Source organism: Ambystoma mexicanum, chromosome 9 (assembly GCF_040938575.1).
Source record: "Ambystoma mexicanum isolate Mex_15411 chromosome 9, UKY_AmexF1_1, whole genome shotgun sequence".
Taxonomy (NCBI): Eukaryota; Metazoa; Chordata; class Amphibia; order Caudata; family Ambystomatidae; genus Ambystoma; species Ambystoma mexicanum.
This window is the reverse complement of record NC_090931.1, coordinates 1325107891-1325132840: the sequence shown is the minus strand read 5'-3', so window position 1 is coordinate 1325132840 and position 24950 is coordinate 1325107891. Positions and strand designations below refer to the sequence as shown.

At 49.7% G+C, this 24950-nt stretch overlaps 1 protein-coding gene across 35 annotated transcripts in view; it reads right to left on the bottom strand.

The window, feature by feature from the left end:
• The window catches only part of CLASP1 (cytoplasmic linker associated protein 1), a 2584612-nt gene that overhangs the window by 900962 nt on the left and 1658700 nt on the right, over positions 1 to 24950 (bottom strand). For all 35 annotated transcript variants that reach the window (XM_069616701.1, XM_069616702.1, XM_069616704.1 and 32 more), the window contains one exon: positions 14119 to 14197. In XM_069616701.1, the coding sequence (XP_069472802.1) occupies positions 14119 to 14197 (79 nt within the window). The remainder of the gene's footprint in view (positions 1 to 14118; positions 14198 to 24950) is intronic.

Sequence of the window (24950 nt, the reverse complement as noted above, 5' to 3'; positions counted from 1 at the left end):
ACCCCTCTCTGGAGGGCTGTAGAAGCTGTACCCACTGGTTGAGTGGGCCCTGGTGCAAACTGGAAGCTCCTTGCCTGCCAATTGGTAACACTCGGATATGCACAAAATAATCCAACGTGACATGGTTTGTTTAGTGAAGGCAAGACCTTTTCTAGACAAGGAGAGGGCCACAAAAACTGGTCTGATTTCCGAAACTCAGATGTACAAGCAACATAGAAACTTTGATCAAGGGAGTGGGACCGCTCTTCCTCTTTCGAGGGATGTGTAGGAGGGTAAAAGACAGGTAAATCAATAGACGGGAACAGATGAAACTCTGAAAACCCAGGTCTGACTTTAAGACACTTTATCACAAAAGAACTGCAGAAAAGGAGGTTTGCAGCACAAGGCTTGCAGCTCGCTAACCTCCTGGCAGATGTGATTGTGACCAAGAAGGCTGTCTTAAGGGATAACAGCCGCAAAGATCATGATTGCATAGGCTCAAACCGAGCCTCCATCAAGTAGGTCAAAAAGCAGATTAAGATCCCAATCTGGGACAACAAATGGGGTTGGCAGAAACTTGTTGTGAAGGCTTTTCAGGAATTGGGCCATGACCGGAATAGTAAAAAAGGAACCTTGGTCTGGGGACCTCTTGTACACAGACAGTCTCGCGTTCCCTGCACCACACCTCAAATCTTCTCCACCTGCATGCGTACAGAGATCTTGTAGAATGCCTGCGTGCAGCCAGCAACACCAAGTACCTCCTCTGAGAGGTTCCAGTCATCAGACCTCATCCTCTCAAGAGCCACGCATGTAGGTTGAGGGAATCCGGGGTCGGGTGAAGTGCTCGTCCCTCCGACTGGGTTAGGAGATCCGGACGCCGACGTAACCTGGTGAGATGGACAGATTGTTAGATCCAGGTACCAGGTTCTCCTCGCCCAAACCGGGGCGATCAAGAAAATGGTTGCTCGAAATCTCGTCAACCTCCCGAGAATCCAAAGCCAAGGGATGACGGAAATCGGGGGTGTGGGGGAGATGAGGTGTAGTTTGGAGGGAAGATCCAATCCACCAGAAACACTTCCCCGAAGCAAAATTGTTTGCACTTCCTGTTGAACTTCGTGGCGAACAGATCCACTGCTGGGGTAGCCCCAGAGAGTGAAGACCTCTGCTAGGACTTCCTGGCACACTTCCTTACTCACGTGAAACTGTGCTCTGCCTGCTCAGAGGATTGGCCAAGGTGTTCTATGCCCCCACCAGATGAACTGCAGAGACCAAGATTTGGTTCCCTCACAAACCCAACCATAGCTGAATTGCCTCTGTGCAGAGTGGGCGGGAGTGCACACCACCCTGCTTATTGAGGTAGTGCATGGCCACCATGTTGTCCATCAGGACGAAGACATGCTTCCCTCTGATAGACGGGGCAAAACCCCTCCAGGCTAACCTGATGGCCCGCAAATCCAGCCTGTTGATGTGCCCTCTTGGCTTCCGATGGAGACCATATAGTCAACTCGCCTTCAAATCCCCACAGTCGGCACGCCAACCCTTCAGGCACGTATCCGTGGCCTGGGGCCAAAGAGGCCAGAAGGGTTTCCCCACCATGAAATTGCTGCACATGTTCCAACAGCCGAGTTCGCAGACTACCTGGCTGGACACTGAAAGGCGATCCGCGATACTGAGACCACTGGGTCCCTCAGGAGCCACTAGAGGGATCTCATACTTGACCTAGCCTCTGGCACTAGAAAAAGCCGCTGGAAGGGTGGCATGGTTCTGAAACAAATGCACCATCTGGGCAGTGTTGCTTACTCTCTCCTTGGGAGGAAAAGCCTTCCCTACTCTCTAGGACTCCTCTGATGAACTGGAGCCGCTGAACTCGTGTCAAATGGGATTTCACAAGTTGAGGGAGAAGCCCAGCCCGTGCAATTGGAGGCTGGTGTCATCTATATGAGAGGAGAGAAAACTTGCCCTTTCTGACTTCCCTCGGATCAGCCAGTCATCCTGGTACAGAAATACATGGACTCCGGATCTCCTGAGGTGAGCCGCAACTACCACCATGAGCTTGGTGAAGACCCTTGGCGTGGAGGTCAACCCAAAGGGAAGCACTTTGAACCGATAGTGCTCGTCTCCCATGAGGAACCTTAAGAACTTCCTGTGCTTTTGGTGCATTGGCACATGAAAATAAGCGTCCTGTAGGTTTGTGACACTGGCCAGTCCTGAAGTCCGAGAGCATGGAAAATTTCTCTCAACGTCACCATCCTGAATTTGTCTTTCCTCCTCAGAAGCCTGTTCAAGGCCCTGAGGTCCAGCATGGGACGTAGACCTCCTCCCTTCTTGGGCACCAGAAAATACTGGCAATACAAACCCGACATTCTTTGATCGGGAGGTACCTCTTCCACAGCACTCTCCGAAAACAGGGCACTCCTTTCTTCCTGCAGCTACTGTCCCGGTTGGATTGGGGGATGTGGGTGTCTGTCTGAAGGCCTCTTTAGAAAAGGCAAAGAATAACCCCACCAAATCAACTGCAGGGCCCAGGCATCAGAGGTTAACTCCTGCCACTGGAGTCAATGCCCTGCCAACCGTCCACCAACCGGTGCATAGTGGGAGGGGAAAATCAAAGCGGCTTGGAGGGCGCGGGTGTCCCTGCCACTGTTGCCGCTTCTTGGCCTCTAGAGGCTCCTCTGCCCCTTCTGGGATGCGAGAAGCGCCTCTGCCCTTTCCTGGCTTGCGGGAGCTGCGTCTTCCTGCCAAAGGGTACGTAATGTCTATAGCCTCTGCCCTGGGAGGCAAAGCTGAAGGCAGGCTTGGCCGGCTGCGCCGCTAGGCACAATGATTTAACAGCCAACTTAAATTCCTTACATTTCTCCAAGGATTCGCCCGCTTTCTGACCAAAAAGCATGTCTGCCTCAAAGGGAATGTCAAGCAGCCTGTTTGGAACATTTGGAGAGAAGCCAGAAGTTTTCAGGTAAGCTTAGCGTCCCCATTGCTACTGCTGAACCCATTGCTCTGCCAACGCAGTCCGCTACGTCCAGGCCTGTTTTTAATGACTGCTTGGCTACCTCCTTCCCATTCTCCACCAGCTGTAAAAAATCTGTCCCGCATGGCACCCTATGGGACATTATGGAAGGCATGATCCACAGCCTTCCATAAGCCAAAGGAGTACTTGGCAAATCCACAGTCTACGTTTGTGGCTTCGAGCGCCATGCTGCCAGAGGTAATCACCTTTCAGGCCAATGCGTCCAATTTCTTTCCCGCTCTGTCCGGAGGCAGATTGGAGGTGGATGCTGCTGGTCTTGTGGAAATAGTGGCAGCCTGTATAACCAACCCTTCTGGGTAAGGGTGTGTTGTGAGGAAAGAATGTCTCCTCCTGCCAGCCTATATTTCCCTGCACAATTGTCATTCACAGGGGGGAATAGTACAAGGGTGCTGCAAAGGAGGCCAAAGGTTTTGCAATGGCTGAGTCTAATGGCAGGTTAAACTCAACTGTGGGACCCTCGTCAAAAATGTCAGTGAGCGCATAGCCCTGAAGAGGTTTGGGGGACACCTTCAAACCATGAGTGTCAACCCTGTGAACCAGATCCCTGAAGTTGATGTGAGCATGGGTATAGGGCTAATTTTGTTTTAACTCAAGCTCTGAGGAAGTATCCAGACCACTGGCGTCTTGTAGACCCTGAGCTATGGCCAATAAATCGGCCTGGTTGTCGAAAAGGTCCATGCCGCCGGCTCCCGTGTAAACTGGGACAACTGGATCATCGAGGTCATTAACGCCAAATATGGATTGCATCGACAGCTGCACAAATGAACCGTCACCGACTGTCAGCGCCAAGGGCTTGAGAATAGGTTTTCGAAGCTGAAGCTTTCGATGCCGAAGGTTCTTTCGAAGCAGAGGGACACTCATGACCGATGGGCATCGTGGGACTCACCCTTATGGCCCTCCGGAGACTTATGCCTGGTAGGCGTAATGCCAGAGGGCGTTTCCGAAATCGGTGTTGACGGAATGGCTGGCTTGGGGTCGAGAGCATCAAGTGCCGCTTTTGCTGCCAAAGTTTGCTGGTCAGGTCCGGAGTCGCACCTACAGCAGCTTGTTGCCTGAACATTTCAAGCATGGAAGTTTTAAAGCTTTCCCACTCTTCCCGAGTGGTTAGCCCCGCTGAGGGCTTATCTCGATCCGACGACGACCTGGACTCGCGTTCATGGTGTTGGAGTCGCTTTTTCTTCCGCAAGGAAACGATGAGGAATGGCTACTGTAGTGGGACTGTTTTAGTCTTCTTGCAATGTCGTTCTTTCCCTTTGTTGGGGGTGGGCTCCTCCGTCTCGGACTCCGAAGACCGGACAAGGGACCGCGCCAGAGATATGGTGACCAGAGATTTGGGGACCAGTCTGCCTAAAGCCTGTTTTACTGGCCCTCTTATGTAGGGACTTGGGCTGCATCTTTGGGCACGACGCGCAGGCCTCTGTGCCGTGAGCAGCACCTAGGCACCACAAACGCACGTAGTGGGGGTCGGTAACAGACATTTTGGCCTCGCAATGGCAGCATCGCTTGAAGCCCGAAACCATGTGAGACGATATCACGTCAAGGTTTTCTGAGAAAACTTACAACTAGGTACAAAAAAAGTAGAGTAAACTCGACTCGTGTTCCTGATGCAGTGTGCAAGCACGTGGAAAAAAGGAACTGAGGCACAGGGCATAGTAACGAGCTATGTATACACAATGTCTGATGTCACTTCCGGAGCAGATGATCGAGAGCCGGACAAGACGGATCGACGGCCGAGTCGAGGTCCACTACACCCCCTGTCGAAAAGTTTCTGAACAGCAGAGCTGGATGATGGATATCTATCAAGGTGAGGAATCTGCGGGAAAAAAGCAATCCGTTGAAATGTACTTATGAACAGATCACATTAAGATAAGAATACTAGAAGTAAAAAAAACGTAAATACATACAGACGGACAAACGTACACATACACACGCCATATCATAGATGTCCAAAGCGGACACCAAGCATATTTTAGGTAAAAAATGCAGTGCACGGCTACACAACCTAAAGTGGGAGAAGATGTCGGCGCTCTTTTCAGTCTTCTAAAAAAAAAGGCACTTCTTCTGTCCAAAAATATTCATAAGGACAAATGTTCAACATGAATTCAAGGCTGGAACAGCAGCTATTACACTGAGCAGATGTGGTGTGAGCACTGGCTGGGGGACCATAGGCTGCATGTGAATCTAGTTTATGGAGGAGAGGCACTCTGAGTGTTGGATATGCAGAGGTATAGCCAGTTGTCACTGCCTGACATCATTGCAGTGGCACAGGTTCCCGTAGAAGCAGGACATGGCGATTTCCTTGAGGAGAGGCCACTCATGATACCCGAGGCAACTATTGAAGTTCCACTCAGCTTGCAGCAGTCGTGTCCAGAAGAGAACACACAAATGCTTGTTTCCACTTAGCCACATTTTAGTAGAGATCAGGATAACACGGGTCCACCGGAGAGCGGACATAGTGAGCCTTAAATAACTTTTAAAAATCATTTGAAAATCATTTGAAGTCCTATGAAAAAAAAGACAAGGTGAAGCGTACGGTCTACTCTTTGGCGACTTGCTTGGACACTGGAGAACCATCCAGTAAGGGAAGAGACCCGCATTCACTTGTTGAAGACTCAGCTAAAGGCTGTGTAAAACAATTTGGAGATGGTTGAGAGAAATATGATCACAATAGACTTTCACAGGAAATTGCCGGCTGCAATGGTCATCCTCGATTCTAAATTAGCATGAGAATAAAGGGGACGTGGGGGGATGTTAACTTGTGTCCTGGATGGATCCCCCAAGGGGATCAGGGACCTGATCTTTCTGAAAAGATGTCTAGGATTATTTGCAATTTGACGGAAATAGGGTGGCGAGTGCTTCAGCATTAAAAAAGAAAATTTGGACTTTCCTCATGGGAAGCTCAGATAAACAATGGTGGTGGGTTGCGGACTGATATCTCTTTGCTCCTCCAACAGAGATGATCGTTGGAAGAAAGTGGCAATCCTTAAAGACTCTCGGTGGCAGCAGAATGCTTCTTTCCCCCCTTACCTCTCGTTTTATGGGCAAGAGGAAGCAAGTGTTGGAATATAGGAGGGAATTAATCTCTCCAAGAATGAAGTAATCCGTTTGGCACCAAGCTAAAGTCATGGTGGATAATAGTGGAAAGAGACCCATCTAAAGTGACCTTGAGGCAACAAAAGTCTTCATGGAAAAATCCCAATACGGAGGGTTTAAAGTTTATTTGCAAATGTTTTTTCAAACATGTTATTTCTCGGAAGAGTTCAGGCTGGTTGTAAACCTATTTGTGTTATTACAATTAGTTGGGTGGTAATTTAGGTTGAGAATTCTTTGGTTACTAATTTGAGTTTAGTTCTGTGTTTTCACGCTCTCCTCCATGTCTACTATCCTGGACTTCACCATTCACACCCCAAGTTTGGTGTTATCTCCAAACTGTGATAGGGTCCAGATGGAGTATACGCAATTCATTTAAACACTGTGGTTATTCGAATGATTTGTGAATAGATATGCCCACTGGGTTCTCAAGATACGTTTAATGACGAATACTTTTTTACAAGTTGGTATGCTCTCTAGGCAAATAAAACCAAACCATTGCGACAAATCAAAAATTAGCCTGTTTCAGATATACATGGGGAGTGGATATTTCAGCCTCCACTAATTCCTCATACAGCAATTGCAATTCAGCTGGCTTTCCTGGCTCTTCAATTTTCCATTTTTTATTTTACTGTAGTTGTCCCAGGTTTCGGACAAGAAGGTTCCAGTACGTGCTTCCTATATTTGCTTAACCATATCTCTCAACTAGATCTTTGTCATGCAGGTGTGTTTCTCGTTCAGTGTTTTTTCTTATTGTATTCCGGGACGTTTCTCTTGGCATTTATAAAATCAAAGTCCCAGAACGTGCGGAGAAAGAAACAATGGGTTGAGCGCAACATGTCCAATATGGATTCATAAAACCTGGATAAATGAATAGTTACTCACCGTAGTGATTAACCTACTCTTAGTCCATAGTCCCCCTTCCTTCATACTGTATGGGCGTCCCTCGCGAGGGTGGGGAGACGGAACCTTTTTCACCAGAAACAAATCTTCTTTCCCTTTAAATTTAGAGGCGTGCAGGGGCGCAGCCCTGGGAGCATGCACTTGCTTGACCCCGCCCACCCGCACTACTCCTCAGTCCCCATTGAAGCGTCGACAATGATCAGCATTCCCTAATGACAGCAGTATTATTGAGGAAGGATGGTGGCACGTATGAAGGAAAGGGACTATGGACTAAGAGTATGTTAGTCACTACGGTGAGTAACTTAACTACTCTTATGTCCCATCCCCTTTCCTCCATACTGTATGGGCGATTACAACTTGTAGCCCCAGGGTGGAGAGGAGCCCATCTTTAAGAAAACAGGTTTCTTAAAACTGCCTGCCCGAATGCTGCGTCTCACCTAGAGACGGCATCCAAACAGCGTTTACAGGAAGCTGAAGGTGTGGCCCAGGTAGCCACCCTGCTGATGACCTGCCACGGCACATGCCGTTGGAACGCAATGCCGTGGCCTTGGCTCTGACCGCATGGGCATGTAAGTTAGCCAGCACTGGTTTGTGCTGCCCCTCATAGGCCTCCTTGATGGCCGCGACCATCAACAGTGCTATGGCGGCCTTGGAGGCCCGATAACCGGGCCTTGACCCACCGAAAGTGACAAACAAGGCGTCCGACTTGCGGAAGTCCTTGGTTCTGTCCAGGTAGTATTTCAGCGCACGTCTGACATCCAGACAGTGCAAGACCCTCTGAGGCTCGTCCTTTGGGTCGGTGAAGAAAGTGGGTAAGACTATTTCCTCGTTGAGATGGAAGGAGGTCGTCACCTGGGGTAGGAAAGCAGGGTGTGCGTCTGCAGGATGACCTTGTCCCTGTGAAAAGTGGTGTAGGGTTCTGATGCCACCAGAGCCTGGATCTCGCTGACTCTGCGAGCTGAGGTGAGGTCCACGAGAAGAGCTGTCTTTATGGTGACCAGCCTAATGTCCGCAGACGTCATAGGCTCAAAAAGGTTTGTGCGCCAAGGCGCCCAACACAACATTAAGGTCCCACACCGGGTGCAGCTTCTTTATAGGTGGGTAAAGCCTGTGGAGGCCCGCCAGATGTCACTTAATCACCGGGTTGGAGCAGAAGATGCCATCATCCGAGTTCCTGCACGCCCCTATGGCTGCCAGATAGGTGCGGCATGTATCCACCTGCACACCCGAGTGGGCAAGGTGTGCTGAAAAAGAGCATGTTGTCCAAGGTGCACTTCAGAGGGTCGTTCTCTCTACAGTCGGCCCAATGACAGAATCTAGACCATTTACACTTATATTGGCTCCTAGTAGCCTTGCTTCTAGCACCCTGGATGATCTCTAGGTTAGCCTGAGATAGGCTAAGGTGTTTCAGCGTGACCTGCTCAGGAAGCATGCTGCGAGGGCTAGTTTGTGAGGAGCAGGGGGAGTACCCTGTCCCCCTGCTGGGCCAGGAGAGAAGCTGGGCCCAGCGCTAGGTAAATGGGTGGTCTGTCCAAGAGGATGAGAAGCTCGGAGAACAGCGGTCTGGCCAGCCATCAGGGAGCTATCAAAATGATACTGAGGTGCTGGGATTCCTTTATCTTGCAGATCACCCTGTGGAATAGGGGTGTAGGTGGGAAGGCATATTCTGTCATGTCAAACCATTGGATCTGGAATGCGTCGCCCAGGGAGCCGGAGCCCTGCCCCTGCCAGGAGGCGAACTGTTGGCATTTCCTGTTCTCCTGGGATGCAAAAAGATCCACCTGGGGATGCCCCCACTTGAGGAAGATCTCCTTCAGTACCAGGTCGTTCAATTGCCACTCGTAATTGTCTGCCCCCAGTCTACTGGGCCTGTCCGCTTCCAGGTTATATTCCCCCGGCAGGTGGACAGCCATGAGGTAAATGTTGTTCTCCAGAGCCCATTCCCACATGCCGACTGCTAGGTGGTACAGCAGAGGGGATCTGGTGCCCCCATGCTTGTTGACATAGTACATGCTGGTGGAGTTTTCTGTCTGGATAAGAACCGTCTTGCCCTCGATAAGAGGGAGAAAGGTCTTTAAAGCCAATAATATGGCCTTCAAGTTTAGCCAATTGATGTGGGACTCCTGGACGCTGTGGTTGTCCAGGGTGGCTCTCTAGCCCTCTAGGGAAGAGTCCGTAGTAACTGTGACCTGAGGTGCCGGCTGCCGGATGGGCCTGGCCTGCCTCAGGTTGAAGTCTGCGGACCACCAGTGGAGGTCCGAGAGGAGAAAGAGAGGAATGTTAACTGGCTCCTCCTCTTGGGAGCCCTTTTCCAGACTCCATGAGGCTGCGAAGTGCAGCTGTAATCTCTGCATCCTCAGTCTTGTGTGGGGCACGGCCAAAAGGACCGCTGCCATAAGCCCGAGTAGTTGTTGGTACCATCAGGCCGAGGTAATGAGACTGGAGAGGAAGTGAGCTGTAGCTCTCTTGATGGTCGCAATCTTGTCCTCCGAGGGAAAGACTCTCACGGAGCTTGTGTCCCAAGTAAGGTCCAAGAAGGTCAGGATCTGCATGGGCTGCAGCTGAGACTTCTTGAGATTGATAGTGAACCCCAGATCGTGTAGTGTGTTTATCAGTGTGGAGGCAGTATGCTGAACCGCTTCCGAAGAGGTGGCCCGGACGAGCCAGTCGTCCAGGGATGGATAGACGTGGCGGCCCTGAGGAGGGCTGCTACTGCATTCATCAAACTGATAAATACCCTGGGATGCGAGTTGAGGCCGAAGGGTAGCACCATGGAAGCTCATGACCCTGAAGCGAAGTAAGGAACGATGCGGCTGCCAAATCGGTACGTATAGGTAAGCGTCCTCCAGATCCAGGAAGCACATCCAGCCTCCCCTGTCCAGTGTTTCTGCAATAAGAGCTGGCGTAACCACTCAAATTTTTGTAGAGGGAGGGAGAGATTGAGGGTGGAAAGGTCCAACACAACTCTCAGGCCAGCCTGGTTCTTCTTCTGTATGGAGAAAATCCTGGAATAAAATCCCAAGTCTCACTGGGAGGTTGGGACTTCTTCCACAGCCTGGCTCTCGACGAGCAACCGGATCTCCGCCAGCACAGTTGCTGTCCAGTTGGGAGAGGAGTGGAGGAGGCACGTGAAAGGCAAGCCTGCCCCCCACCGGAGACACGTGGACCCGAAGGGGCGTGTCATGCCTTTTTTCCCCGCTGAGGCTGTTGTGGATGGGGGTGAGGGGAGGGATTGGAAAAACCCTTGCCACCCCGCCCCCCTTTTGTTGTTTCCTCCAATGCTGACTAAGAATGGCCAGGTTGTCTGGACCCCTGTTCTTGGAAGCCTCAGAACCTCCCAAACGCCTGGCCCTTGTCGGAGCATTGCTGCCACTGGGTGTAAGTCTTGGGGGTGGCATTCGTCAGAATAGATAAGGACTTCGCGGTTTGCAAGCTATTCTTTTTATCAAATTCCTCATCCGTGGTGAAGTGGAAGAGGTCACTGGCCTCGAAGGGAAGGTCCAATATGCGTTCCTGGACATCAGGATTAAACTTAGTAGCCCAGAGCCAGGCCGTCCTTCTCATGTCCGTGGCAATGCAGATGGCCAGGGCAGAGGTATCGATGTGGGCCACGGTGGACTCCATAATGCCCTGCACTACCAGCCTGGATTCTGCTAGTCCCGCCTTGAAGCGCGCTTGGCTCTGTGCTGGATGTTCTGGGAGGAAGTCTGCAATTTCCCACCAGAGCCTTTGGTTAGCGGCTGCCAACTTGGCATCTGCGTTGGCCTGCCGCAGGTGCAAGGTGGCGTTGGAGTACAGCTTCTTTCCGTACGCCTCCAAGATGTCTAGCAATGTCGAGGACGAGGTGGCCGAGGACGACTGAGGCTTGGAATAGAGTGACGCTGCAGCTATCGCAGAAGAGTGCGGTTGAGGATGTGCTGAAAGCAAGAGTGCGTCCCCCTCCATCTGCCTGTAATTGGCGTTGAGGCGCCGATTGACAGGCTGGGCTGAGTGTAACTTGAGCCACCCCTTCTTGGCCAGGGCAACTACGTCTTTCTGCATCGAGATCCCTGTTTTGGGGGTCTTAGGGTGAGGACTTCTGCTAAGACTCCTCCCTTCGACTGCTCTACCTCGGGCTGAGGAATGCCCAAATACTCTGCCAAACCTGCAAGGCGTTCGTGGAAGGCCCTGGCTGAAGATGGCGTGTCGGGGTCCTCCTCCTCCTCGTCCGTGTCCACCAGGCTCAGTGGGTCCAGAGCTGGTGGAGGAGTACTGGGTGCCGTGGGCTGCGGAGTAGAGACCGGAGCCGGTGGCTTCTGTGGAAGCTGGTGTGGAAACGCCTGTACTGTGGGAGGCAGGGAAGCAGGAATCAGAGGAGCCGGCTGCGGCATCTGCGCTGGGGCCTGTAGCACCAGAGCCATCGGAGAATGACTATGGGTGCCGGTGGGGTAACCTGAGGGAGCATGTCCCTGATGGCATCCCGGAGGATGGCCCCCCCCCCATCTGGGGAGTTTGCATCAGCCCTAGGAACGTTCCGAAGAACCTGTCCTTGGAGGCTGTAAAGGCAGCAGGTGATATTGACTGACTTGCCAAGGGCAAGTGGGGCCGGGGCATATTCTGTCTGGGGTGCAGAGGAAACCAGCCCTGTGCTGCTGATGGATAAACTGTAGGCCACGCACCTTGTAGACACCAGTCCCACCTTGTGACACTTTCCTCCACCTGCTCCGCAAGAGGGGGCATCAGATGAGCAGCCATCTTGTCTGGCGCGGCAGCCCTTTTGTCAAGCTTCGTGCCAAAGTTGTGGTGCCTGGCTCGCTGGAACCAGCCCCGACCAAGAAGCTTGGTGTTGGACCAAAAGGCCTATCCCGCACCTCCGGCCGTGACCTGGAAGGCGTATTGACCTCAGCAGAGCTGCCGGTAGTGCTGCGTGAAGGTGCCCCCTCAGACATGATGCCGTTACTAGGGTGTTGCCCCTCGGAGGTAACCGTGGTAAAAGAACCTAACAGTCCCTCAGCACTGAACCCGGAAGGATCTGGAGACTCCTCGGCCGTGAGGCCGGTAGCTGGGCTAGCCTCGGTACGTTTGCTGGTGCTAGAACCTGACAGGTTCCACCCGGTCAGGCGCATCCTTGGGAAGGAGTCGCCCTTACGGGGTGCGATGGTGAATAGAGGCCTTTCCTTCGGCCTTGAGCGATGTTTGAGGAAGTACTTTAGGTCCTCCAGATGTGACTTTTGGCAGAGCTCCCTCCGCCTAGCTAGCCTGTTCTTCAGTGCCCGTGGAGTCAGTGCGTCGCACGCGGAACAACCTTCCCAGCCATGGTCGGGACCAAGGCAGCAGAGGTAAAGGTCATGGGGTCTGATGTAGGGAAGAGTCCCTGGCAGGCTGGACACCTGCTGAAGTCGACATGCGCCGGGGTGGAGCGTGGCATCAGAGGACCAATTACCGAATTTAAAAGAAAAAGACAAAGATAGAAGAATATCCGGGGAAGAGCGTGTGGTATTAAATGGCCAAAGCCAAACCCAGGAGCGCTGCTGAATTCGGCCCATTCCCGTTGACGCGGAAAATAGGACTGAGGAGTGGCGCCTGTGGGCAAGGTCCTGTCTCCCGTCCCTCGCGAGGGACGCCCATACAGTATGGAGGAAAGGGGACAGGACGTAAGAGTACATATGGTAGAAAAGGTTACACATATTTTCTTTATCCAGTCAAGCCAGGTCAAGACAAAGAACTATGCAATGCTTAGAGACTGAGCAGATGTAGGAGGAGACAGCAGGTAGTTTTGAAGATGGGATAGTAGACCAGAATGAAACTTTGAATTCTTATTGTCACACCAGCAATCTAGTCCTGTAGTGACTAGATTAGGTCTGTACCATCTCTTCTCTTTCATGGCAGAACATGTACCTGCATACCTGGACCAATGTGAACTTCGCATTACATGCTTATGATGAGGCTACAAAATAATGAGAATGCAAGAGCTTTTATTGGAGTGCTTTCTCCATATGATCTCCACCCCCCACACACCACAATCTGTCACCCGTGAAGTCTCATCTTCCTTGACTACATAATGCTTTGAAGGACAAGTTCCCACCTCACCCCCATTCATGGCTCCTCATTCACAACAGATGAAAACAAAAGTGTCCAACTGTGCCTTCCACATTTTCTTCTACTCATTCCATCCATCCTGTGGTGTGACCGCTCATCCTCACTCTTATGTGGAAACAGAATAGAAGCAGAGCTTGGGAACAGATCTGAAGAGGGTAGGGGGCCTGGTTAGCTTTCATAGCATTGACCTGCACTTCCACTATAAGGTGAAGTCTAATGGATTGGTTACCTTACTGCACTGAAGGAGTCTGGTTATTCTCAGCCAGGCATTGGTCAGGCTCTTGCTGCATTCAGCTGAGGCCAGCCTGATACATGCACATGCACAATACCAATTAAGGTGCATTTGGAAACTAGGAATACTTCATTTTAAGCAAGTAGAAACTGGGAAATCCTTTTCATGAAAGCAGTGAAACTAGCAATACAGCTTATTGGGTATACAGACGCTATAAATTCATGGAACACGATGGGGCATCTCTTACTGTGCAGGTAGCAACTCGGAATGGCATCTACTAGTCAGGTCATGAATGGGAAAAACCTCTGACTGGACATGTTGAAACTGGAAAATCCCATTAAACGGCATGTGAAAACTCACAAATGCTTTTCATGCAAATGTGAAATTGTCTCTCCATGTTACTGGACATGAACTGAAAATACCTCTTCCTTGACAGGAAAACTGACAATACTTGTTACTGGGCATGTAGAAATTGGCAATACATCGTACTGCGTATTTGATAACGGGGCCCTTCCCTTACTTGATATATGGAAACTGGTCACACCAGTAACTGGGCATGGAAAGTGCTGAAACATACTTGTATGCACTAAGGGACTAATTTGAAAAGGTGAATTGAAGGTAGTTCAGAATTATTAACAGTAGTCATCAGAATTATTAACAGTAGTCATTGTAATTCTCAATGCAAATTACAAGCTGATTGCTTTCGCCATCAATATCAATAAAAAAATATGCAGCACATGCACGACTTAAAATTGTAACCTTATGTATAAACATCAATTCATACTTTCTAAAGCAAATGCAATCTTACCTTGAGGTTTGGGGTTTGTGTCTGATCCACAATAAATCGCATCAAAATTGTAAATTGTTGATCAAATGGAAAAGAATCCCTGGAGATTAAAATAAATTAGGTTTATTTTGAATGAGAAGATAACTGAAGAGTGAGAAAGCTTCACTTTATAATATATATCAATTCTTTGCAATTACTGTCGATATTAATCAAAGCTACTCTGCAGAAATGGCGTAGAGAATAAGCCCGCAGAAAGACATCCGGCTGAGGTGAATCAATAGATTCCAGCAACAATAGTATAACTTCTTGCCAGAAGTACATAAGCTACATGATGAGATCAATCATGATATGGAGTACCAGCAAATAGTGACATGAAAGAAACAAACGGCACTCCTGTCTGACCAAATCTCTGGAGCTTGGTGGGAAGCAGCAAATGAGTACATAACAGAAGCAGCACATTAGTTAGTGCAGGGGTGCACAGTAGTGGACATCACTAATAAAAGCAGAAAGTATCTTGCTGTTTGGTTTCTCAGCCAGAGACGTTCCATGCAGTAATTTATAATGCAGTCGTTTTCTTCCAAGTTTGGGGTAGGCAACAAGACAAACGTAAAATGTAGCATTACATCAATTTGGCTAATGTAACATATAAAAGCAATATGACATTTATTATCATCCTGTTACAGTTCATGTACTACTCGCTTCACGGAGTATGTAGAACAGGGTTTGGATATACATGCTAAAAAACCAAGATAGGGTGGATCGCTCTTCTCTATTTTACACTATTTTAATGTATTTTCACTTCCCTTGTGAAAAGTTCTTGACTCATTACCAGTGTACCTCTCACAAGAGGTATATACCATAACTGCCAAGATTGGTGATTTTTCTCAACTCAAGATCACTACATTTCCAATGTCTGCACTGGCAGTGTAGCCAGACATATCCTGCTGCCTGTGCATCTCTCTTGGTTTAGATATAACAGAAGGACCATTTAACAAACAAAACCGGTAGGGCTACATCAGAGGGAGGCTAAGGGATTGCAGGAAGCTAAGTTACTAGATAGTAAACATGTCAGTCCCTTAAACCTACTATTTTATTGCTCAAACATCAGGGGCCCAACACACTTCTCCAGGTTTCAATGGCTGCATAATCACCACTGCCAGGACTCCAATACGAGCATACATAACTGCCCCTCCAACCTTTACTTACTGTAACGTGTAGAGACGAATTACTGGCATCCAAAAAAGTGTAATGGTTTTTTTCCAGGTAGCCTTCTAGTTCAGTCCATCTTCCAACCACACGGCTATTGTATATTCTATTTGCATTTTCAAAGTATAATAATGACAGTTGCAATGCCAGGTTATATGAGAATCTGTGAATAAAGCAACAGCTGCCAACTTAACAACACTCAACATTTCACCCCAAAAGCGCAGACATAGTGCAAGTGTAGCAGATTGTGATCAGTTTTTTGGCCTTCAGGGTTATCCCCTCTCCATCTACTATTATGTAATGAGTGGCTCCTCTGTACCGAAATTGTGCTAAGCCTCTTCAAAGTCCGAATGAGCGGAGATCAGATGCATAAATTTCGATCTTCACATTCGCCTCAAACTTGATGAAATCTTTGCAAACTTTTTCTTAAAGCAGCCTTTCAAAGTGTATGCAACAGTTCATTCCCATGTACTATTCCCCATTGTGGGGATCTCAGTCGCACCCCATAACACTGCTGTGTCTCCTTTGGCCATCATGAATGACTTTTCAATAACAATTATTCATGTTTGGTGTATCCAGTTTCATTCCAGATTCCCAGTAGTAACATTTTCAGGTCTAGGTTTACTGGTTTGCTCACGATTCTTGATGTCTCCCATCCAATCCCACTAGAACACAGCTCTATCTTGGAGCAGCACCATAAACTATGGGGTGGAAAACAATGCTGCAACCTCTTATACTCCTGGGCAAGGCACCCCTGGCCCTTTTGCAGAATCTCTCTGCAATAGTGCACTTAGTAGAATAGATGTTATTGTATCAGAGTCTTGAGCTTCAGGACAAAACTAAGGGAGGAATGGGCTACTTCTGGCCAATATGCCCCATCCAGTATTCCCATGTCCACATCCCACTTCTTGAGCCTCGCTAGGTGAGCAACTATCAAGCTTGGAGTAGGCATTGTAATGCAGTGTTCTTTGTGAAAATTGTGCACATTGCTTGATCTAAGTAGATATTTTGTTTGTAGGTTCCCACATGTTTGTTCAAGCATCATCACATCTTGCAGCACCCAGTTCTGCCTTTTCCTCCCATGACATGAAGACATTTAGTTTATAGATTTCCGATAGTTGCACCGTGCCAGAGGAAGGGATTCTAGAATAACTTTACCGAACCAGTCAATCCTTTTGATAGTTCCTTCCATATTCTGGCCACTCCTAGGATGCCCTCTGGATGGGTGTAAAAGCTGAAAAGAGCAACTAATAAGCTATCACCAGTGGGGTGCCCTAATAGTATTTCCTTGTGTTCAGGAATTCCAGTTTACACTCCCACAAAGGATGATTTAGGAATTCAATATATTTTCTCTGAGTAATCCCATGCAACAGCAAAGTCATTTAGAACCCCTCCATTATATCTATGTCTCATGGTGGAATTACGCAGGGGGGAGTGCGATGACAGAAACCATGGGAAGGATACCATGCAACATAATGTTACTTTTGCCCTCAATGATAATGGCAGTTTGGCCCAATATTCTACAACTTTTAAGGACTGGTTACAGGTTCAACTGAACATTCTCCTTTGGGTTTTCGATGATGTTAACACATCAGCCTGAGATGTCTGAAAGCTAGCAGACCTAAATAAGGGGCTAGAATCAAAAAAAGAACATGTGTGCTAGTTACTTTAAAATTCTGTGTTTCTGTGGTTGGGGGCTTCCCATTGGGACTGTTAGCTATGCCCCCTCACTATAAACAATGGGCTTGTGCCAATTACTGAGCAGACCACTGTGGAGACCATGTTCTTGCACGATGTCCATCACTCTTGGACCAGGCATTGGGGGTCATCCTAGGAAGACAAATAGATGTCAGCATAGTGATGAGATCTTTGAACTGCCCATCCATCTACATGTGAGGGAAGCAAGCCACTAGTGAATGGGCTGGTCAGGCCGCTACCCGATGTGCCTCCCAAAGAATGGATGAGGAGGGATCGTACAGGCGCACTGCCACACACCTCCATGAGATGCGGTAGTGACGCAGTGGATGTCCCACTGCAGGAGTCGAATCCGCAGGACTATAGTGCCCAGAAAACCTTGCACGCAGTAAGAGTGACCTGGACACAGAAGCCGGAGTTAGATTATCAATAGGGACTAGAGGTGAACAAACCTGCAGGGTTGAGAGTCATGGTGAAACAAGTCAACTCTTAACAAGGAGGAGAAGAGTCCCGCTGAAGTGCTAGCATGTTTCACGTGACAGCAGTGTGGTCAGGCTCACCACCTAGGTTTGCTCGGTGTGGTTTATCCCAAGATGGCACTCCATGTCACAGACACCTTTTAACCATTGCAAACTTTCCTCACCACTAATAACTCAAATAATTAACCAATGAGAACCCTTCATTAATAATGTAATGAGAGAAATTCAATAAAACACAGGTAATAACCCATCAGAGCTAGGAATTACAAAATGTAATGAGCCTCTTGGCACAGTTTCAAAATGATATGGAAAAGGATTAGAATGGCCTAACTTGCAGAAGAAGGTTGAGAGCCCTGAACTTGATAGACACTCCATAATCGTGTACAGTGTATATGCCTTGACCGTTAACAATCCGTTGTATTTTGGGGGACTATGTAGGAGTTAACAATGCAAAACGGATGTGAAATTATGCTTGGTTAAAGAGCTGAAAATCAAGTAAGTGGTTTAAAAAAAAGAACGAATAGAACAAGTTAATTACCTCTCAGTAATGTTCTTTCTGATGTATGTTCTTGCCATGGATTCCTCATCTATGATACCCTTTACCAGCACAGCTCTCCTGTGGAAACCTTCTGCCGCCACGCGGTGCAGCGTGGCTCCACGTCGGCTCTGCCGCACGCCATTTTTGCGCCAGACATGACGTGGGGTCAATATATGTAGCAGTGCCGTGCCAAGTGACCTCAGTTCCACCATTTTTCCCTAGCACTCTGAAGCTGAGGATCTGTAGAACCGATATTGTACTAGCTTCCCACAAAAAGGGGCAAGTAGGGAGGGCGATGAGGAATCCATGGGAGGAACATCCATCAGAAAGAACATTACAGAGAGGTAAGTAATTTGTTCTTTTAATGGATTCTTTCCTTCAGCTGATTCCTCATCTATGATAGACCCACAAATCAGTACGTACATCTGGGGGAGGGAGGAAGCAATATCACTGCCTAAACCAGAAAAGGCTGGAGGACTGCTCTACCGAAACAGTCATGCTGGCAAAGGGAATGCAAGCAGTAATGCTTCACAAAGGTGTGCAAAGACGCCCTCGTGTCACCTGGCAAACATCCAGGACAGGGACTAGCCTCTGCATGGCAGAGGTGGCAGACACTCATCTGGTAGAATGAGCTCCGAAACCCTCAGGTACATCCTTACCAGCCAGATTGTAGCATTCTGAGATGCAAAGAATGATTCACCTGCCAGGTTTAATTTGGTTACAGACCTGCAAGAAAGAACACCAGCGTAACCAACAAACACCTGATCATCCTTCCTAGCCTATAGTACGAGAAGCATAGAATTTAAAGGCCTGTAATAGGTCCAGACGATGGAATCGTTTCTCTGCCCTGAAAGGGTGAGGCGGAAAAAAATAACAAGATGATGGATCTTCTGAGAGAGATGGAAATCCTAGACCATCTTTGGCAGAAAGAAGGGTCTCGCTCTCAACATCAACTTCTCTGTGGAAAATAACAAATAGGGAAATAAAACAGACAGTGCCTGGAGCTCACACACCTGTCTCGCGGAAGTGATGGCCACCAGGAAAATCCCTGAGTGACCTAATAGAACAGAAATGAAGAGGCTCAAACGGAGCGCCCATAAGAAACATTAAAACAAAATTCAAATCTCTCGCCGGAACCACAAACTGGAGGGGAGAAAACTGGTTATACATACCCTGCAAGAACTGCGTAACAGTGGGGATTGTGAAAAATTAGCAAAAATTCCAACCCCGGGGATAAAGGACAAGATAAAGGATCCAGTTCCATCTGCCAGCACCAAACTGAAAATGTACGCCACCTGCAGGCATAAATGGATTTTGTAGCGGGCCTCCGAGATGAAAAGAGCCCATTGAGAACGTCGTCTAACAAGACCTTACCTTATACCTCAGCCTCTTAGTAGTAAACCATGACGGTTCAAGCTGCTGTGGTTCCAGTGAATGACCCGCCCCCTCAGACTGGGAGAGCAAGACTTGTCTCGGAAGGCAACGGGGAGGGTAGCTGGATTGGAGGACATTGACCATCCAAAAGATGTTCATAACTCACTGCTTGGGTGGGGAAGCACTGCCCAGACGAGTATCCAATAATGACCCAATTAACTCAAGAGATTGGGATGGCGAAACCTGAGATTTTTTAAAGTTCAGGGAAAAGCACGGGCTGTGCAATAGAGTGCATATGTGCAAAGTAGATGCTCCAACGCTAGCTCTGGGAGCGAGCTCGGACGAGCCAGTAATCCAGGTAGGGAAAGACATGAATGCCCTCCCTGGTGGCAGCCCTCCCTGGTGAAAACCCTGCGGACTGCCAACAACAGACCGAAACGCAGGACATTGTACTGGTAATGGTGTTGACTTAACACGAACCTTAGGTAGTTCCTGTGCTTTCAATGAATCAGCACATGGAAGTAGGTATCCTGAAGGTTCTGCGAAACTAACCAGTCCTGCAGATCAAGGGCTTGCAGAATCTGGGCTAGAGTAACCATCTTGAACTTGGCCTCCCATTGGAGCAAGTTCAGCAGCCACAGATCCAGAATGGGGCAAAAGCCTCCATCCTTCTTTGGCACCAGAATATATGTGGAGTACCACCTCTTGCCCCATTCTGACCGTGGAATTAGCTCTCTCGCACTTTGACAGAAGCTGATCTAACTCCTACAGGAGTATGGGGCCTGGAGCCAAATGGGTGGGCCAGAGGGCTGTGGTCCGGGGGGGGGCGGGTGTTGAGGACTTGGGAGGCAATATCCATGTTGGATGACCAGTAAGGCCCAAGTGTGGGACATGGTCTTAGACCATTGCGGGCTGAGCAAGGAAAGCCAGTACCCCCACCAGTTACAAGTGGCAAAGCCTGTCACCAGGGGTTGGCACCCTGTTGTGTGGTGGAGGCAGCAGCTGCTGCTGCAACACCACCCCATCCCCACTAGGAACCCCGGCCTCTCGGGAAGTGCCTGCCTTGCCCTATTCCAAGGGCAGAATGACCAGGGCCCGCTTGGCCAACTTGGGACTCTTCCCTGGAATCCCTGGCGACACAGTAGAATCTTGTGAAGGCGTGGGTAGACCTCCACATAGCAGCCCTGCAGATGTCGAGCGGGGGAACACCAGACGGAAACGCTGGTGTTGCTGCGAAGGCTCGGGTGGAATGGGCTCTCGGCCAGCTTGGAAGAGGTCTGTGGGCCAGACGATGACCGCGCATGATGCAACCAGAGAGCCATCTGGATATGGAAGCCTTCGACTGGGCCTTCCCATGTCTCACAGGTTCACAAAAAGTTGAGATGTTTTCCGAAAGTCCTTTGTGTGTGCCACATAAACAAGGCACGAGCAACGTTAGCGAATGCAACATCCTTCCTGCCGGCGTAGGAGGATTTGGGAAGAAGACTGGAAGAACCAAAGGCTTGCTGAGGTGGAATAAAGGTGGTGTGGGTCCGCAACACCACCCTTCTAGCGTGGAAGGACAAAGTACTGCACTGCTGCTTGCAGGAGAGGGTCCTGGATCTTCCTGACTTGCCTCCCCAAGGTGATGGCCACTAGGAAAGCCATCTTCCACAAGAGAAACCTCAAAGGGGCCTGAAGTATCGGTTCAAAAGGGGCCCCATGAGCTTAGTCAAAACCATGTTGAACTCCTAAATTGGAGCAGGAGCCTTCACTGGTGTAAAAGTCCTGAAACTGCCTTTAAGGAGCTCCTTGATAAATAAACCTGTGCAACCATAGGGAGGGGTTACCAGGTGCCCTGGTGTAATGGGATATGGCAGCTTGATGTACCTTGATTGAGGCATGAGCCAGGCCAGCCTTGGCCAGGGAAAGCAGATACAGGAGGAACTGCAGAGCTGTGATTCACAGTGTTGGGATCTTCCGAGTGCTGCGTCACACTGCAAAGCATTTCCATGTGTGGCTATAGCACGACAATGAAGGGGAAGATCATTGGATGAATGGGGACATCAACAAGGGGATCCTGCAGGTCCATGGTTGCAAGGAAATCTCCTTCCTCTACCTAGTCGAGCATGTGCTGCAATGTGTCCATCCTGAACATCTGGGGCTTCAAATACTTATTGAGGTGCCTTAAGTCTAGGATTGACTGCCACCATCCAGACTTTTTCTGTACCCAACACTACCTGGAGTACACTCCAGAGCCCCAGAGGTGCTGGGGGACGGGCTCTTATAGCCTCCTTTCTTAACATGGACTATTCCTCCTGCAGGAGCTGGGCTATGTGTAGTTCTTGATGCGCCACCAGAGGACTGCAAGGACACCTGTATTGGAATTCCAAGGTGTGCCTCTGATGGAGAACATCCAGCACCCATTTGTCCGTAGTGATGGTCGTCCACGTGACAATAAAGTTTACTAACCTGCCAAGCACTCGAGTGCGAAAGTGGGGGCCCGGATCCACAGCCGGTTCAGGCCTGCTTGAGCGTCTGCATCCAAGGCTGTGGGCGACTATGCTGTCCTCCACTGCCAAAGGCTTGCGAGCAGCCACTGTAGGCTTCCTGGGTGGTAGAGCGGGAGGGCTGGCAATAGGGAGAAGAGTACCACTTGGAGGACCTGCCTGTCTTCCCTCTTGAGGAACGAAAAGACGATGACGACCGCTGCCTCAGTGGCCCAAGAGAACGTTCTGTGTCTGTCTTAATCGACTGGAGCGTCTCGTTCACAGCCTTTCCAAACAAATTGTCCCGATCGAAAGGCATGTCCACCACCTTGGACTGCACATCCACCCTGTAGTCTGTAGCCTTCAGCCAATCTTGGCACCGGAGGGGCACCCCATTGCCGATCTGGTGGAAGCTGGAGTCTGCAATATCCAATGCCACTGTGATGGCATGGTCCGAAGCCACCTCGCCCTCCGGGAACAGGACCAGAGCATCAGTCTTGTCATCCGGCAGGAAGTCCAAGAATGATCCTAGCTTATAACGGAGCTCCCAGTCATACCGGGACAGGTTAGCCAGGGCATTGTCGGCCTTGACAGTGGCAGCCACGGTGTAAATGATGCGCTTCTCCACTGCATGAAGCTTCTTCTCCTCCTGGTCCAGAGGCACCATGGACGCGGACTATGGGTTTGACGATCACTTCCTGGAAGCGGACACCATGGAGTCTGGACAACCCTGCGATCTCAAGCACCTGGAGACTGAGTCTGGGACCCTGTACTTCTTCTGTGCCTGTCTCTTTTAGGAGGAGCGGTACTTGGCATCTTCATCAGGGCCAAACCCTCCTCCCAGACGTCGTCCAGCAAGATGACTAACATGACGGTCTTTTGTAAAGACTCCCGATGTTGAAAAAGGAACTCTAGCTTCCTCTTCTCCTCCGGCACCAGATTGAATAGAGCGGATGCCTTCGAGATCATGGCATGAAAAGATCCAACTGCGTCCGGAGGAGACGCCCTGCGGGCTCATTGGCACCAAGTGGCTCACTGTCCACTGGGACATAATCAGCAAACCCATCCATATGTGTTGGCGTAGTGTCCATTTCAGTGCCTGTATCTATGTGCGGTGGTCACTCCCCAACCGGAGTCGCACGCATGGCTGCAGCATTTTCAGCAGGCATTTCGGCAGAGAGGGGGTAGGCTGTCGCTTAGGCCTGGTAGGGCTAGCAGGCGTCTTGGTCTTGGAGGGCTTAGACTAGGAAGAATCCTGGCTGGTTGCCTAGGAGTGTTATGGACCGGGCCATGCACTGGGGCAGCCAGCAAGCCTCTATTGTAGTTCAGACTCAAAGGTGTTGAGGGTCCTTCAAGAATGTCAAGTGACATGTCCCTGGGCGCTGGCTGAGGTGCGAAAAGGAGCAGCTGGCAATGGCCCTGGAATAAAATGCCTCATTGGTCCAAAAGGTAGGTCAGGCTCCCCTCACAGGGATCCCTCCAGGGACATGGGGCCGAGGTCGTCTCCATGATCCGAATAGTAGCCTTCGGGCAAGTGGTCATCGACGGAGCTGGTATAAATGCGTGGGGATCATCTTGAAGACCCCATCAAACCTGCCGGGGACATCCTCACCGGCCTGGGGAGAAAATCCTTGGGAGGAAGCAGCTCCCTCAATCTCCCTGCATCTTTCGGGAAGGAGGAGACGATGGGCACATGTTCCCGGAAGGGTGCATCCTCCATAGTCGTAGGCGGAGCAGCCGCAGGAAGCTGTGGGGGCAGAGCCACTCGTGGGTTTGACGTCTTCACAGTAGATACCACGGTTGTAACGGGCTTCCCTGTCGCCAAAGTAACAATGGTCATCGACGAGGCAGACACAGATGAGGCCGAAGTAACCGTGTGACGATACCATGGTCGTCGATGGGTGAGCCGCCGAAGTAGACGAGGTCTTGGATGACAAAGCAGTTGTTGACGGGGCCCTGGGTCTCTCCTTCGCAGGCTTGTCCTTGGAAAAGGATGTGTTTCGACGCGGTCAGAGACTTTTTAGCAGAAGGTACACCACCCAGCTGGCAGCCTCACCGTGGATAGAGATGTGGAACCAGTACTCCCCGAACTGGTTTCCGCGGCTGCGGCAACCATCGCAGAATCTGTAGTGTGGTGCTTAGCCTTCTTTTGGATCCCCTGGAAAGGGACATCCTCAAAGGACATCAACATCTTCACGGAGGGAAGTATTCTCATCGGACCGGCCGGTCCTGGACGAGGCATGACTGCACCCGGAGGCTGAGTCAGAGGCTTTCTCCAACTTGAGCTTTGCAGCTAACCTGCGTTAACGGTCCTTCTTTGTCTTCATCGGAAATCCACTGCAAATCTCGCATCCCCTCTCGTTGTGGACACGATGCATGAAATATAGGCACCGGAGGCACCTCGACGTAGACGTTCCGTAGACTACACTTTGCGCAGGGCTTGAAGAGACTCCTCTTCTCCTCAGACATCGAGGTGCGAAGTAGACCCACGCCTTGGCCTTCTGAAAACTCGAAGAGCAGATCTGCGATGGAAGTGGATCTTCACTGATGTGTCGACGATGGACAAATATTTGAGAAAAAAGTCAAAACTTTACCAGAAAAACTAGAAATAGCAAACAACTAAAAGAGCAAGATGAGAGGGCACCCAACAATGAAACTTGCAATAAAAACCTGAAGATGGTGAGCAGTGGTGGAGCTTGGAGAGACGACCGTCATTGGATAGGGCAGTATGACCCAAAGGACAGTGATTGGTTATAGAGGAGAAATGCAGTTTTCAGGCTAAAGCAAAACTGTTTTTTTTAACAGAGGATTCCCAGCCTCACAACAGGGAATATTCATGAGCATGTGAATGCATGCCAGGCACCATGCTGGAGAATACACAAATACGGTGCAGATCAGAGACCGACATCTGCTGGCTGCAGTCCGCATGCGGCTCGAAGCCAGAGGCCTTGGACTGAGTAGGCATTGTGTGTAAAAAATAGGTGAGCTTGATGAGCGTGTTCTGAAAAAAAAGCAACTGAAATCACAGGGCACGGTGCCGCTATATATACTTACTTCGAAGTCATGTCTGTCGAGGGCGCGTAGTGGCATCGG